Raw genomic sequence first — 16,429 nt, 5'->3', positions numbered from 1 at the left:
CACGAGCCCCCATGGTAGCAGCACAAGCCCCCCTGGTAGCAGCACAGACCCCTGGCAGCAGCACATGCCCCCCTGGTAGCAGCACAAGCCCCCCTGGCAGCAGCACAAGCCCCCCTGGCAGCAGCACAAGCCCCCCTGGCAGCAGCACAAGCTCCCCTGGCAGCAGCACAAGCTCCCCTGGCAGCAGCACAAGCTCCCCTGGCAGCAGCACAAGCTCCCCTGGCAGCAGCACAAGCCCCCCTGGTAGCAGCACAAGCCCCCCTGGTAGCAACACGAGCCCCCCTGGTAGCAACACGAGCCCCCCTGGTAGCAACACGAGCCCCCCTGGTAGCAGCACAGACCCCTGGCAGCAGCACAAGCTCCCCTGGTAGCAGCACAAGCCCCCCTGGTAGCAGCAGAAGCCCCCCTGGTAGCAGCAGAAGCCCCCCTGGTAGCAGCACGAGCCCCCCTGGTAGCAGCACGAGCCCCCCTGGTAGCAGCACAAGCCCCCATGGTAGCAGCACGAGCCCCCATGGTAGCAGCACGAGCCCCCATGGTAGCAGCACGAGCCCCCATGGTAGCAGCACGAGCCCCCATAGTAGCAGCACGAGCCCCCCGGGTTGCAGCACGAGTCCCCCTGGTAGCAGCACGAGTCCCCCTGGTACCAACATGAGCCCCACTGGTAGCAGCACGAGCCCCCCTGGTAGCATCACGAGCCCCCCTGGCATCATGAGCACCCTCTCATCCCTTCCTGCGGCCTGCAGTATCACCCCACTCCTGCCTCAAGCAGCGACCCTGGGACCCCGCTTCACTGCAGCCACCACCCCCGGTAAGCAATAAGACACCTGGATTATAAGAGACACCACCATTTTATTAAAAAAGTTTTTTCCTATTTTTCTCCTCAAAATTTGTGGTGCGTCTTATAATCCGGAGCGTCTTATAAAGCAAAAACATGGATTTTTGTGAGTACTCACCGTAAAATCCTTTTCTCCGAGACGCTCATTGGGGGACACAGAGACTGTGGGTGTGTGCTTCTGCCGTCTGGAGGCTGACACTAAGTATACAAAAAAAGAGTTAGCTCCTCCTCCGCCGCATACACCCTCGCCCCCAGACCGGGCGTAACTCAGTTTAGTGCATAAGCAGTAGGAGAACGCGCCTTAAATTCAGGCAAGAAATTATACATCTGGAAAAGGGACCACCCTGATCCTTACATAAGGATTTGTATAACTTAAAATAAGCAAAAGCCAACTGGCTAGTAGGGTGGGTGCTGTGTCCCCCAATGAGCGTCTCGGAGAAAAGGATTTTACGGTGAGTACTCACAAAAATCCATGTTTCTCCTTCGTCTCATTGGGGGACACAGAGACTGTGGGACGTTCTAAAGCAGTCCCTGGGCGGGATCTTAGCTCACCCAATCCATGCTATTTTGCGCCCCTGATTAGAGGTGCGCAACTGCTGCCTGGAGAATCTTTCTTCCCAGGCTTGCATCCGAGGATGCCTGGGTATGTACGTTATAATGTTTGACAAACGTATGCAAACTGGACCAGGTAGCTGCTTTGCACACCTGTTCCGCTGAAGCTTGGTGTCGCAGTGCACATGAGGCACCCACTGCTCGAGCCGAGTGTGCCTTGATCCCTGCCGGAACCAGCGTGCCACTGATTTCATAAGATTCTTGGATCGTCAGGCGAACCCATCTGGCCAAAGTCGCTTTGGACGCAGCAAGCCCCTTCCGCCGCCCTTCTGGGATCACGAATAGAGAGTCTGTCCGGCGGAAAGGTGCTGTCCTTGTCACATACCTCCTAAGAGCTCTTACCAGATCCAGGGTGTGCAAAGCCTTTTCTACCCTGTGCACCGGTGCCGGGCAAAACGAGGGTAAGACAATGTCTTCGTTGATATGGAATGCAGAGACAACCTTCGGCAAGAAGGGAGGAGCTGGCCTTAAAACTACCTTATCCTTATAAAAAGTCAGGAACGGCGGTTTACAAGATAAAGCCGCCAATTCCGAAACCCGCCTAATAGACGTAATAGCTACCAGAAAAACGACCTTCCTGGACAGGTAAGGTAAGGAGACTTCTTGTAACGGTTCGAAGGGAGGCTCCTGAAGGGCCCTGAGCACCAAGTTCAGGTCCCATGATTCCGTCGGCGCCTTATAGGGGGGTACTAAATGTGCGACCCCCTGCATAAACGTCTTAACCTGCCAGACCGAAGCGACCTTTCGTTGAAAAAGGACCGACAGGGCCGAGATTTGCGTTCTGAGCGAACTCGGAGCCAATCCTGCGTCCAGCCCTGCCTGCAAAAAAGCCAGTACGTTGGGGATTGAAAAAACCAGAGGAGCCACTCCGCGATCCCTACACCAACGGAAAAAAACTTCCCAAGTCCGATGATATACTTTCGCCGAGGAAGGCTTTCGGGCACTCACCATCGTGGCCACCACATCGCGCCTGAATCCTGCCTGTGTTAACAGCCAAGATTCAATGGCCACGCCGTCAAACACAGGGTCCCTAAGTTCGGATGGTAGATCGGCCCCTGGGACAGGAAGTCCGGCCGATCTGGTAGACGCCAGGGTACGTCCACCACTAGCTGAACCAGATCTGCATACCAGGCCCTCCGAGGCCAGTCTGGGGCTAGCAGAATTGCTGGAACCTTCTCTCTCCTTAACTTTCTGATGACTCTTGGAAGCAGAGGTAGCGGGGGGAACAAGTACGGGAGACGAAACTGGCTCCATGGAAGCACCAGAGCGTCTGCTGCGATCGCCTGCGGGTCGAGGGATCGAGCGACGAACCTTTGTACTTTGGCGCTCTCTCTGGATGCCATAAGGTCCACGTCTGGTGTCCCCCACCGTTGGCAGATCTGTTGAAAAACCTCGGGGTGCAGGGACCATTCCCCTGCCGCGACCCCCTGTCGGCTGAGAAAATCTGCCGCCCAGTTTTCGACTCCCGGAATGTGCACCGCTGAAATTACCACGTGGTTCTTTTCGGCCCAACGCAGTACCAGCCCAACCTCGCGCATGGCTGCTTGGCTGCGCGTGCCCCCTTGATGGTTGACATATGCTACTGCTGTAGCATTGTCCGACTGAATGCGCACCGGCCGGTGTCTCAGGAAACACTGAAAATGTTGCAGGGCCAATCGTATTGCCCGTATCTCCAGAATGTTGATCGGGAGAATTATCTCCTGAATGGACCACCGCCCCTGGGCTGTGTGACTCTGGAAAACTGCTCCCCAACCATGCAGGCTTGCATCGGTCGTCACCACCAACCACTGTTCCGGGGGAAAGGGTTTCCCCTGGCCCAGAGACGAGTCGCGAGTCCACCATCGGAGTGATCGTCGGACCAGCGGAGACAAATTGCACCGATGACTGAGGGATAGCAGCCTTCGGTCCCATGCTGACAAGAGCGCATGCTGAAGCGGACGGAGATGGAACTGGGCAAACGGGATTGCCTCCATCGCCGCCACCATTCTGCCCAACACACTCATGCCGTACCGGATGGATCTGGAGCCTGGCTGTAGAAGGTTCCGTACCCCCTGTTTGATCTTTCGCGCCTTGTCCTGAGGGAGGATCACCAGCCCCCGGGAGGTGTTGAAAACCATGCCTAGGAATACGATTCTCTGGGCTGGAACCAAGGACGACTTGTTCCGATTGATCAACCAGCCTAGACGGGCCAGGGTATCCAGCGTGATACTGACATTCTCCTGGCACGCCTGAAACGACGGCCCCTTTACCAAAAGGTCGTCCAGGTAAGGTAGTACCGTTATGCCCCGAGCATGCAGGATGGCCATAACCACCGCCATTATCTTCGTAAAGACTCTGGGAGCAGTGGCCAGACCGAAGGGCAGAGCAACAAATTGAAAATGTCGCCCTCCGATCGCAAAACGCAGGAACCTCTGGTGTGGAGGAAAAATCGGAATGTGCAGATATGCATCCTGCACATCGATCGAGGCCAGGAACTCCCCTGGATCCATGGCTGCAATGACCGAACGGAGGGATTCCATCCGGAACCGCCTGACTCTGATGAATTTGTTCAGGATTTTTAGATCTAATACTGGCCTTACTGTCCCGTCTTTTTTGGGGACCGAAAACAGGTTGGAGTAAAAACCTTGTGTCTCTTCGCTTTTCGGCACTGGGACAATGACCCCGTTGCGCTGTAGCGTCATTATGGCCTGTAACAAACCCTCCGCCTGCGATTCTGTTCCGGAAAGCCGGGAACGGAAGAATCGCCGTGGCGGGAGTCCGAGAAACTCTATCTTGTACCCGGACGATATCAATTCTGCCACCCAAGCGTCGCTTGCCACTGCGACCCAAACGTGGCTGAACCTTAGTAGGCGTCCGCCCACTCTGTCGTCCGTAGGTACGAAGCGCCTCGAGTCATTTTGCTGGAGGCTTTTGGGATCTGGCCCCCCTTGTTCTGGGCAAACGGCCTCGGCCTCTACCCAGCGGATTGGCTCTGTAAGAGGTTTGCCTTTCCCTAATCTGACCGTCATTTGCGGAGGTGGATGCTCTGGCCGAAGTCCCCCTCCAGGGGTTACGAAAGGGCCGAAAACGCCTCTGTGTCTGCCTGAATGCTGGCCAAGTCCTCTGCTGCGGGAGGAAACTACTCCTCCCCCCTGTGGCTTCTGAGATAAGCTTATCAAGCTTCTCACCGAACAACCGATTGCCCTGAAAAGGCAATGAGGTCAAGGATTTTTTGGAGATAGAATCCGCTTTCCACAATCTCAGCCATAATGCTCGCCTAACGGCGATCGCATTTGCTGCTGCCACAGCAGAACACTCGGCCGCGTCCAGAGAGGCGCTGACGAGAAAATCACTTGCCCCTAAGATCTGATTTGTCACCTCCAAGACCTCCGCAGGCAGATCTCTGTTTTGGAGGGCATTCTGCAGAGCGTCCGCCCATGAAACCATGGCCTTAGCCACCCAAGTAGCCGACGGGGAACGAGCTCTCTTGCTATGAGCTTGTCTGGTGCTGGAGCGGCCTCTAACGGTCGGAGGGTCCTGAGACGTGGACGAGCTGTCTTCCGCTGGCAGACCACCATCCTTGTCCCTGCCTGGGCCTTGGAGAGACTCAATTGCCCTTGTAAGTCACATCATAGAGTGTGATAAAGACACCGCCCATTCTGGAGGGTCCTGACCTCTGGGCTCTGCAACAATGGGGGGCTCCTGGGCTCGCTCCGACTCGCAGGCTTCACAAAATTTACCCGGCTGCGCTTTAGGCAGCCTGACCCCACAGGAAACGCAAACAGCGTATAGGAAAGAGTGAGCTTTCCCTTTGCCAGACATATTGCAAGGTAGGGTAGGAGGAGGAGGATAACCCCTTCCTTGACTACTAGTGCGGCACTCGAAACGGGGTTGCACTCACCCACCGGTAATGTCCCAACTTGCGTCTCTTCCACGGGGCGTGCGGCGTTACTCGCCGGGGCACTCGCACTCCGGGAGATAGGCGGCGGCTTCCGGCCCCACTTCGGCGAGGAAATGCAAGGAGGGGGGCGGGAGGTCCCCGGTAACTGTGCGCACCCGCCGCTCTCCGCCCCCGGAAATTAGTGGGCGGGGCTTCAGCTACCCCCGGAAGTCGGCGGGCGGGCGCGCGGAACTCCGGACCTCCCCATACAGCGGGGACCGCGGCCGCCCGTGGGGCTCTGGCCGCACTCCACGTGCGGCGTTCGAGGGAGGGGGCGGGAGCTCCCCGGTAACTGTGCGCGCCCGCCGCTCTCCGCCCCCGGAAGTTAGTGGGCGGGGCTTCCGGCTACCCCCGGAAGTCGGCGGGCGGGGCCTCGCGCGGCACTCACGGATCTCCCCATACAGCGGGGGCCGCGGCCGCCCGCGGGGCTCTGGCCGCACTCCGCGTGCGGCGTTACCCGCCGGGGGCAGCGCCGGGTGAGAGGCGGACTACCTGGTCCCGGTCTTCCTATTAACAAAGGTGAGCCGGGCCGCCGAGGGGGCTCTCTTGAGGTGCTTCTCAACCCCATCCCTGGGCAGGGAGGGGGAGGCTACTGCACCGCTCTCCGCCCCCGCTTCAATCCCTTGGCTCACCTGCGCCTCCAACTCCACCCGTGGTCTCACTACCTAGGGGTGGTAGGGGCATTAAAGCATTCCCACGTTGCAGGAGAGAACAACGTGGAGGATCACTCACACGTGCTCGCCCGTTGGGGTCGATGGGGAAACCGAATCCTCTTATCAGGATGCGTTGCCGCCTCTTTACAAAATAAAAAAGAAAAATGGTTGTCTGGGGAAAAGTCCCAGATGTGTCCCTCGGTGCGGCAGAGAAACACGTGGAGGGTTACTCACACGTGGTCGCCCGTTGATGATTTGGGGAGATCGGACCCTCTCTATAGGATCCGTCGCCCCTGTCTTATCTTCATAGAAAAGAAGAAAAAAGAAAAAAAAAAAAAAAATCTAGTCTGGAGCTCCAGACTGTGTGTGCCTCCATCAGACACTAAGCAAAAAACTGAGTTACGCCCGGTCTGGGGGCGAGGGTGTATGCGGCGGAGGAGGAGCTAACTCTTTTTTTGTATACTTAGTGTCAGCCTCCAGACGGCAGAAGCACACACCCACAGTCTCTGTGTCCCCCAATGAGACGAAGGAGAAAATACGGTAACTCTTTGTGGGAAGAAACAGGAAAAAAACAGCAATTCTACAGGTTAATTGTTTTACATTTTAAATATTCCACTATTCACGTGGTGCTCACATAAGGTGTTATCTTTATTAGTTGGGTCAGTGCGATCATGGTGATAACAAATTTATATAGCTTCATTTATGTTTTATCAGGTTTGTGCATTAAAGTAGCATTCCTCCATTAAAGTCTACATCCTCTTGCAATCATCATATTATACAGCACTGTGTAATTACAATTGCTCATTTTGCCTTTCTACCCAGCTAATTTTTCTGTTTTCCATTAGGTTTACGACATCAGTGATTAAAAACTGACTAGCTGCGCCCCCTGAGACCTATGTAGAAACAGGAGGTCAATTTTCCCTATATGACTCATCAGTCACTGCAAAAGTCCCTAGCAGGGGGAGGGAGCAGCTGGGTGAGGAGTTGGAGAGGGGAATGATAAATGCAGAGACAAGAGACTTCCTGTTTCTACATAGAGCAGAGAAAAGAGAATAAAATACTAATGAACAACTAGTCACATACCTATTTACACATGCATCAAAAAAGGAGAGGTATCCAGTAACAGATCCATTGGTAAATAATTTATAAAATAAAATCTTTAATGTATAACATGGTTAAAATTATGGTATAAAACCATAAGTTTAGAAAAAAGGCAAGTAATCCGGGAAACTCGTGGCCTTACGCGTTTCAAACCGACTGGTTCTCAATCACAGTTCAGTACACTCTGAACTGTGATTAAGAACCAGTCGGTTTGAAACACGTAAGGCCATGAGTTTCCCGGATTACTTGCCTTTTTTCTAAACTTATGGTTTTATACCATAATTTTAACCATGTTATACATTAAAGATTTTAGTTTTTAAATTATTAACAGATGGATCTGTTGCTGGTTACCTTTCCTCCTTTGATACTGCTCGTTTGCTGCTAATACAAACTTCTTTCCGTGCACGTCCAATGGATTCTACTGCGGTGAGCTGGATTTTTTCTACAAACTTTTTGTTTATACTATTTATACAACAACCTTATACTAGCCTTGTGTGCATTTATAATATGGTACTAGGCAGTCAACCGTCTCATATAAGATGTGTGAGCAGTTGATCATCAGTATTTTGCACGTGCTAACATCACCTTTTATTATGTGGGCCTGCTGCATCCTGCAGTGTATTGGTGTTGTGACCAGGTATTGATAAGTAAGTACACTATTGGGAGGAACAACTTTCAAAACACTATCGCACTGGCAGAAACTGATGGGATTCGGTCCATGAAGACCAGGAGAACATGATTATGGCTTGGTTGCCACAGCAATCCATAGGTATCCAGGAATCGCACTGTGGGGAGAGAATCAATGGACTGGCAGAGAGATCAATCTCTCTCTGTCAGTCTCCTCAAATGCCGCAGTTACTATTGACTGAGCAGTATGAGGAGTTCAGCTGCTCGGATTGGAGGTAGCTCTGGTTCCAGAAATTGCTGTGGGAGCTCCAGCACCTACTATGGTTGGAACATAGATCCTTAGGACCTATATACGAGTCCTGACACAGGAAACTCCACATCAAGATGTTACATAAATGTCTTTTTGCTCACCTTTGTAGTTGGGCTATCTCCTGGCTAATATCATCTAGTTCTTTCACACCAGTGAAGTCTCCAGAACCAACAGAGCTGGAACTGTCCTAAGAAAGAGAAATAAACATTTCAAAAAGCTATGAACTACATTAAAGGGGTTGTCGGCTACAAGACAACCCCAGTTTACATGCTAGTGTCCATAGCTAAAAAAAAAAAAAAAAACACAACAACAACAAAAAACCTACATACAAATCTCCCTCCCACCCGGGGCCATTCCCATGATGTCAGTGTTACGATACCTGGTGGTCACATGATGATGTTACATCATGTGGATGCAGCGGTCAAGTGACAGCCGGATATCACAAGGCACACATCGCTGGAAAGGAGCCAGTACAGGAGGTGCTATGTTTCTTTAATATTACTATTGGACATTTTAGTATTTAAGCAGTGATTGTCTAGTAGTGTACAAAACCGTTTAAAACAATAATCTGAGTAAATAACAAGATCTTTTTAAATTGTTTAAAAGATAATATTATTTAATAGTTGGCTTTCCAGATATATATACATCAATAATGTCCTTTTTAATCACTAAATGCAATAGATAATTAGACAAATAATATTAAAGAGGTGGCTGTCTTTCAACAAACTTGTGACTGACAATCTCTGCTTGGCAGCAGCAATGACATCAAATTGACAGCGCTGAAGCCAATTACAGAGCTTTGCAGCACAAGCCATCTACATCAGCAGAGCTAAGTGACTTACTGCAGGTCAATCAAGTTTCAAGTTGATAGCGCTGCAGCCAAACAACAGAAACCAGAGTATCAAAGAGTGCCGAACGCGAGAAGGGTTAATAGAGCCCAATTTGCTTTTTTACTTGGGTTTGCAAGAAGAAGCTTGATGAAAGAGAACAACCCCTTCAATATAAACTTAAAGAGGCTTTCCACTACTTTTTATACTGATGACTAATCCTTATGATAGGTCTGCAATAGAATATTGATGAGGGTGTATAGCTCAGCCTAGGTCCTTACAATGTTTAGCAGCTGCTGATAGGTACTGTAGATCAGCTCCTATTCTCAACAGGAGATGATACGCAGTACCTGGCAGGGTCAATATACAGTGTACTGAGTTATGCTGTTCCACCCTGTACACTGTTTACATATAGCTGCCGCAGGAGGTAATAACTGACGGGTGGGGGTGCCAGGTGTATAGATATAAAACCCCCATTAAAAGTAAGGAGCAATCCTATGGATATGATATAACACACACACTTCATCATAAATTTTAGGGTATGCTTCCACGTGGCGAATTCCGAGCGCTTTGGAAGCAGCAAATACCCGGCTCCGCCCAAAGCGTTGCCCCCTTTTTTTACGTGTGGTGATTCCGCCTGTGTTCATTGAACACAGGCTGGATCACTGCATCCTATACATAGAACAGTGCTATTCATCTTGTGGAGACTGTGCGTCTCCGCAAGATAAATAGACATGCTGCGGTCTAGAAAGATGTGCCACCTACGGCCCTGCACGCATAGTGGAGACGGGATTTCATAAAATCCCCTCCACTATGCTGTAACATCTGGACGCTGTGGATTGGACGCTGCGGCTGTACACAGCATCCAATCCGCAGCAAATATGCCACGTGGAAACATACCCTTATATTTCAAAATCTTACTTAACACAAAAACAAATTTCCAAAGTTCTGACTTGAGTTTAATAAAATACTTTTATCCCACAACATGAAAATAAGGTAAGAAAGTATGGTTAGCTTATTACAGAATGTCCAGTTTCACTCAAATAATTTGATGCAAAAATGAATACACCCCACATCAAAAACTACTATGTCTAGTATTTTTTATGATCCACTTGATTTTTAAGGGCAGCACCAAGTGTTCTAGGCATGGAATGAGCAAGTTATCAACATGTTGCATCACCTGTGTGCTATGGATCATTGTTGTGTTGGAAAAGTGCACGGAGTAGCAGCTTCTCTTTCAATATAGAACAGTATTGTCAGTGAATTCATGATACTATCAGGCTATGTGCCCACGTAAGCAGATTTTTCCTGAGAAAAAACGGACTCCTTCTCAGGAAATCCGCAGTTTTTTTCGCAGTGTATTCGCGTTTTTATCGCGTTTTTTTTTTCCGGAGCATTCCAATACAATGAACATAGTGGCAAGTCCGTAGATTTTCTGCAAAATTAATGAACATGCTGCATTTTTTTCCGCGATGCGTTTTTTTTGTGGAAAAAAACGCATCATGAGCACAAAAATTGCGGAATGCATTCTAATGATAGGATGCTTAATGTATGCATTTTTTAAGCGTTTTTGCATGGGAAAAAAGCTAAAAAAAAAAAAACCGCGAAAAATCCTGAACGTGTGCACACAGCTTCAATGATATGGCGCTACCTAACACCAGGAGCACTTATGCAGCCCTATACAAGGACACTGCCACCATGTTTCACGGTAGGCACTGTAAGGCAGTGGTAGCACTGTACACAGTAAAGACACAGTGACCCACAAAACTCAAACACAAAATTCTCTTTAATGTGTTTCCTCACAGCATTAAAGCACAGCATTTTCCACACAAGTGCATAGAACTTCAGTGCATATAATTAGTATCCATTTCACCATTTGCAGAATATTATACGGCATCCTTCATTTTACAGACACTAAACACGTCAGTCTTCCTCTGACTAGTTCCCGTGGGTGTCTATGCGCCGTATCCAAGACTCTATTGACACAGCATTACCTGTTGCAGGCACGACACAAGCTAGTCCACCTCTGACTAGTTCTCGTGGCTGCCCTGCACCGCTGTATCCCAGTCTCTGTTCACACAGCATTTCATGTTGCAGACACTACACATGCCAGTCTTCCTCTGACTAGTTCCTGTGGGTGTCTTGCACCACTGCATCACAGTCTCTTTACTCACACAGCCGTACACAGTCCAGGATATCATACGGATGGCAGCCGGGCACCATATCCACCTGTTTTGCAATTGTTACACATGCCAGTCTTCTTTCGGGCACAGGACATCCACCTCTGGTTCACCTCCGGGCACAGGACTGTCCACATCCGAGACCAGTTACCGTGGATGACTTGCATCGCTGTGAACGCTGCGGGTGCCAGGCTATACAGCTGCCCTGGCTGCTGGCTTCACTGGCCTGGGATGCTTCACACACATAGCCAGCGCTCTGAAGGCATCTACTCTGCACATCAGCACACACCAGACTGACACGGATTCTCTACCTGATACCCCCATACCTCTTACTACAGGGATTTTAACTCAGAATCTGTAGCCTTCAGACACATTGAAAACCCGGACCGGAAATGAAACGGACCACACCACTGACATACTGCAATCAGTTTCAAACCACCTATTCCAGAGCAGGTTTTCCCCTCGTCTGTCTTGGACAATAGCCTGTCCATGACTACACTTGTTTTTTTATTGTTAAACTGCATTCCAGTCACCACTACGCCCGTGACTGCCATGCACACCTATGGACTTCATACGTGTCCATGCACAACCTGGGGAGAGCACACAGCGACCCCTACCTGTGACATCGGTCACTGATTCATCATTGCAATCCCAGCTACGCATGTGACCCCAGTGCATTCCCATAGCCTCAATAGGCCTCCAAGTGTATCCTGGGAAGACTAAACAGCGTCCCCTAGCTGTAACAGGGGTCACTGCCTCACAGAACCATGCATTTAAAAAAATGCATGGAGCCCACATTGAAGTTGAGGACAGTGTCCTTATCTGGGGCTACACGAGTGTGTCTCGCGTTGGGAACCAGTACCATGATTCACTGTAGGCACCATGCATTTTTCTTTGAACGCTAATCAGTTCAAAAAACATCTATCTTAGTCTTATTACTCCAAAGTATAGAGTTCTAGTAGTCTTTATATTTTTCAATACGGTCCCTGGCAAATTATAGGCGGGTTGTTTTGTGCTTGTGCTTTAGGAGAGCCTGCCTTCATGGACGACACCCATACATGCCATTCCTCTGCAGTGTATGCCATATTATGTCATTTGAAACACTCACCCCTGTTTTGCTTTCTACTTTAGGCAACAGCTCATTTGCATATAAGGAAACATGGATTATTCTGGAATAAGACATTGGATCACAGATATCAAGGTATCACGTTATTGAGCTTCCTATGACATACATGCCAATATAAACGGCTTGATACTACTGACATCCCTTTAATCTAAAGAGTTTCTCAGCAGAAATGCAAATCACGTTAAGTCATGTTACTCACATAGTCCTCAACTTTCTGCTTTTATTTTACTCCGCTGATGCTGGATTAGTGTGTATATAATTAGATACTAAGATTCATTCTCTACAGCCTTCTCGTCTACTTGGGCTGCATACTAGGTAGGACAATCTTATTACAAGCCTGATTGAAGCCTGAAATGCTGAAGTGTTTAACTAGGATTTGTTACAATGTCAAAGTGACCAGTTTTTGCTCTTATTTAATTACCGCTGGTCCCTTGAGTATTCCATTCTTTGTTTTTCGTTGCTATTTATTTAAATCTGCCATACAGTGGCAGAAATATTACATTTTATTTACTTAGTGCTAGTTTTTTTGCCCTTTACAAAGGGACATGATTCCAAGTATAAAAATGCAGAGCAGGCTAAAAACGCCACCAGAGAATCCTGTGAGCTGTGTCCTCTTGGTGAATAGCATAACAATTTACACTAAATAATACCATATCTCTGGAGTCATATGGTGGATTAAAAAAAACAAAGAATGGAATACCTGGAAGCAAAGGGAATAAAATAGGAGCAAAATGTGAAATCTTATTTCTTTTTAATAACAAAGCCTGCTTATATTTTATGCTGTCCATGGTGACTGTAGCAAAATTACCAGTATTTTAAAAAGTTATCTTTAACATACTTCTGCATGATAACCTACTCAAAATTATGAACAGACCAAAAAAGTACAGTTAGATGAAGACTTAAAAATATTTTTATTTAATTACACAATAAAAGGGAAACCAAACAAATAGACATAGTACAATGCCATAATTAATCATAGTAAGGAGATAACATAATTAGCACATGGGCCATAAGTAACTGTGATCATAAAAAATCTATGAACAATATAAAGTGCATATAGTGGACAGACTTAAAGTCTGTATACCCAAATAAAGTGCATAGAAAATGTAATAGGATCATAAATACCCTTGATAAGTGGCTCAATGTGTCTCCAGCTCCCTCCAAGGTACGTTTCGCCTACCGTGGCTTCCTCAAGGAGTGGATGAGTTAAAACATAACCAGCAAGCTACTATACTAAGATACACACAAACACAAAGATGTAGACAAACTAAACACTAAGGAAAACTAAATCATGTTCATATTTTTGAGTGACTTTTTCTGAGCTAAAACAAAACATTTATTCAGATAAATTTGAAAGGAATCTGTCACCAGGTTTTTGCTACCCCAGCGATGCTGAACACTGTCATTTTGATAGTCCTGTAGTGATATTGTCCAGCTGATAAAATAGTGATTTTATAAAAACTATAGCAAGCAGCCCAGAAACTGACACATCATTGGAATCGGGGTCTATATGTCTACATTATGATGTTCTCAGATTAAGTGGAAAAAACATAGTGACAGATTCACTTTAAATGAAAAGTAATTATATCTCCATAGGTCATACAGTTGTGTGAAAAAGTGTTTGTCCACTTCCAGATTTCCTATTCTTTTGCATGTTTGCCACAAAATTTCACACAAAATCATCAAACAAATTTAAATATTAGACAAAGGATAACGCAAGTAAACACAAAAAGCAGTTTTTAATGAAGATCTTTATTATTTAGGGAAAAAGAAATCCAAACCTACAGCGCCCTATGTGAGAAAGTGATTGCCCCCTAAACCTAATAACTGGTTGGGCCACCCTTAGCAGCAACAACTGCAGTCAAGCATTTGCAATAACTGGCAATGAGCCTTTTATAACGCTCTGGAGGAATTTTGGCCCACTCATCTTTGCAGAACTGTAATTCAGCCACATTTGGAGGGTTTCCGAGCATGAATTGCCTTTTTAAGGTCATGCTGCAGCATCTCAATCGGATTAAGGTCAAGCCTTTGACGAGGCCACTCCAAAGTCTTAATTTTGTTTTTCTTAAGACACTCAGAGGTGGACTTGCTGGTGTGTTTGGATCAATGTCCTGTTGCATAACTCAAGTACGCCTCAGCTTGAGATCACAAACAGATGGCCGGACATTCTTGATCTCCAGGATTTTTTGGAAGATTTTTTTGAACAGCTGTGTTACTTCTACGCCAGATGTAATGGCACATACACTTTCCAAAATGTTCAACTTCTGTCTTGTCAGTCCACAGAGTATGCTTCCAAAAGTCTTGGGAGACATCAAGATGTTTTCTGACAAAACTGAGACAAGCCTTTATGTTACTATTGCTCAGAAGTGGTTTTCGTCTAGGATATTTGCCATGCAGGTCATTTTTGCCCAGTCTCTTTCATATGGTGGAGTTAAGAACAATGACCTTAACTGAAGCAAGTAAGACCTTCAGTTCTTTGGATGTTCTTGTGGGGTCTTTTGTGACCTCTTGGATGAGTCGTCACTGTGCTCTTGGACTAATTTTGGTCAGAAGGCCACTCCTGGGAAGGTGTTCGCTATTTGTGGATACTGACTCTCACTGTGGTTTGCTGGAATCCCAAAGGTTTAGAAAATAGTTTTATAACATTTTCCAGACTGATAGCTCTCAATTACTTTGTTTCTAAATTTGTTCCAGAAGTTCTTTGGATTGCAGCATGATGTCTAGCTTTTGAGACTCTCTTAGTCTACATCACTTTGTCAGGCAGGTACTATATAAGTTATTTTTTGATTGAGAAGGGTGTGACAGTTATCAGACTTGGGTGTGGCTAGGGAATTTGAACTCAGCTTCCAAAATATGTAATAAATCTCAGTTAATTTGTTTTAAAAGGGGCAGTCACCTTTCACACAGGGCCCTGTAGGTTTGGATTTCTTTTTCCCTTAATAATAATTTGTTTGCTGATCTGAAACATTTAAGTGTGACAAACATGCAACAGAATAAGAAATAAGGAAGGGGGCAAACACTTTTTCACACAACTGTAATTGACCTATAAAGCAAATAACGTGAAGGCAAGGTCACAGAATCATAGCAAAGAATATCTAAAAATCCAGTGAAAAATAAGGTATTACTCTGTTCTTAATTGAAAAACTTAAGTGTTTGGTTATTGATGTATCAGATTTAGACTAGGAATCTTCCAACAATGTTTTTTAGCTAAAACTGAGTTTAGGGATCTTTATGTCAGCTAGGGATGCTTTATTGTATAAGCTGCTTTAAAGGGAATCTACTATTAGAAAGGGACCTATCATTTACATCAGGTTTTTTGTTTAACTTTTGTTTTATTTATAACATTGACAATGTTTTGGTGTTTTTTTGTCATATCTCTATTCTTATTAACCCCTTTCTGACACTGGACATAATGATCCGTCCATGTGACCTGGGCCTATTTGACCAGGTATTGATCATTACGTAATCGTGATTGCCCGCGCACATGGGTGGTGTGCGGGCGATCGCCGTCGGGCGTCAGCTGATTCTGACAGCTGACAAACGGTACTGGGTGCTAGGAGCGGTCACAGAACGCTCCCGGCACACACTTTAACTTCCGAAATGCTGCGATCGAACACAATCGCATCATTCCGGAAGCCAGCAGAGGGCTGACAGCCCCTCTGCCTTTGGATCGGAGACTCCGCGGTGTGACACGAGGTCCTGATCGCTGCTATGGTGACCCGATGTCATCATGACGACATCCGGGTCACGTGAGCTAAAAAAAAGACTCTGTCAGTGCAGGGCTGACAGTTTCTATAGCATTATATCTCCAAAAATGTGCAAAAAGAATAAGTAATGGCACTTTAAAATTACATACAACCAAATATGGACTTAAGTTATGAACAGCCGTTGAAAAGAACCATACAACAATAAAAATAAAATCTACAAAATTTTATTATACCAAAAATTATTTAAAAACGGCACAAAAATCAATACAACAAAGTGTCCAGTAGGGGGGACCCTTAGCCAATCCCTAAATAGTATATGTCACTTTAAGGATATACCCTAAAAATATTCTGAATCTATATACATGGTACCAGCAAGATTGTTGGTAACCGTAACAGGAGGGAGTATCTCATGATGCATAAAAAACAGTATGACAATACACAGTTATGCCCTCCTAGCTGTATAATATAGTAAATAGACAAAGTATTAAACATATATGTCAGACTAAAGATTAGGACCTGAGAGCAGAAAAAA

General features: G+C 46.9%; 1 protein-coding gene across 4 annotated transcripts in view; it reads right to left on the bottom strand.

Moving 5' to 3' along the window:
• EPS15L1 (epidermal growth factor receptor pathway substrate 15 like 1) overlaps nucleotides 1–16,429 on the bottom strand; it is a 428,822-nt gene that overhangs the window by 292,058 nt on the left and 120,335 nt on the right. For all 4 annotated transcript variants that reach the window (XM_073559865.1, XM_073559866.1, XM_073559867.1 and 1 more), the window contains one exon: nucleotides 8,159–8,244. In XM_073559865.1, the coding sequence (XP_073415966.1) occupies nucleotides 8,159–8,244 (86 nt within the window). The remainder of the gene's footprint in view (nucleotides 1–8,158; nucleotides 8,245–16,429) is intronic.

Source organism: Dendrobates tinctorius, unplaced genomic scaffold, assembly GCF_039654945.1.
Source record: "Dendrobates tinctorius isolate UK_male_01 unplaced genomic scaffold, ASM3965494v1 ptg000276l, whole genome shotgun sequence".
Classification (NCBI taxonomy): Eukaryota; Metazoa; Chordata; class Amphibia; order Anura; family Dendrobatidae; genus Dendrobates; species Dendrobates tinctorius.
The sequence above is the reverse complement of the archived record's forward strand: the minus strand, read 5'-3'. Positions and strand labels throughout refer to the sequence as shown.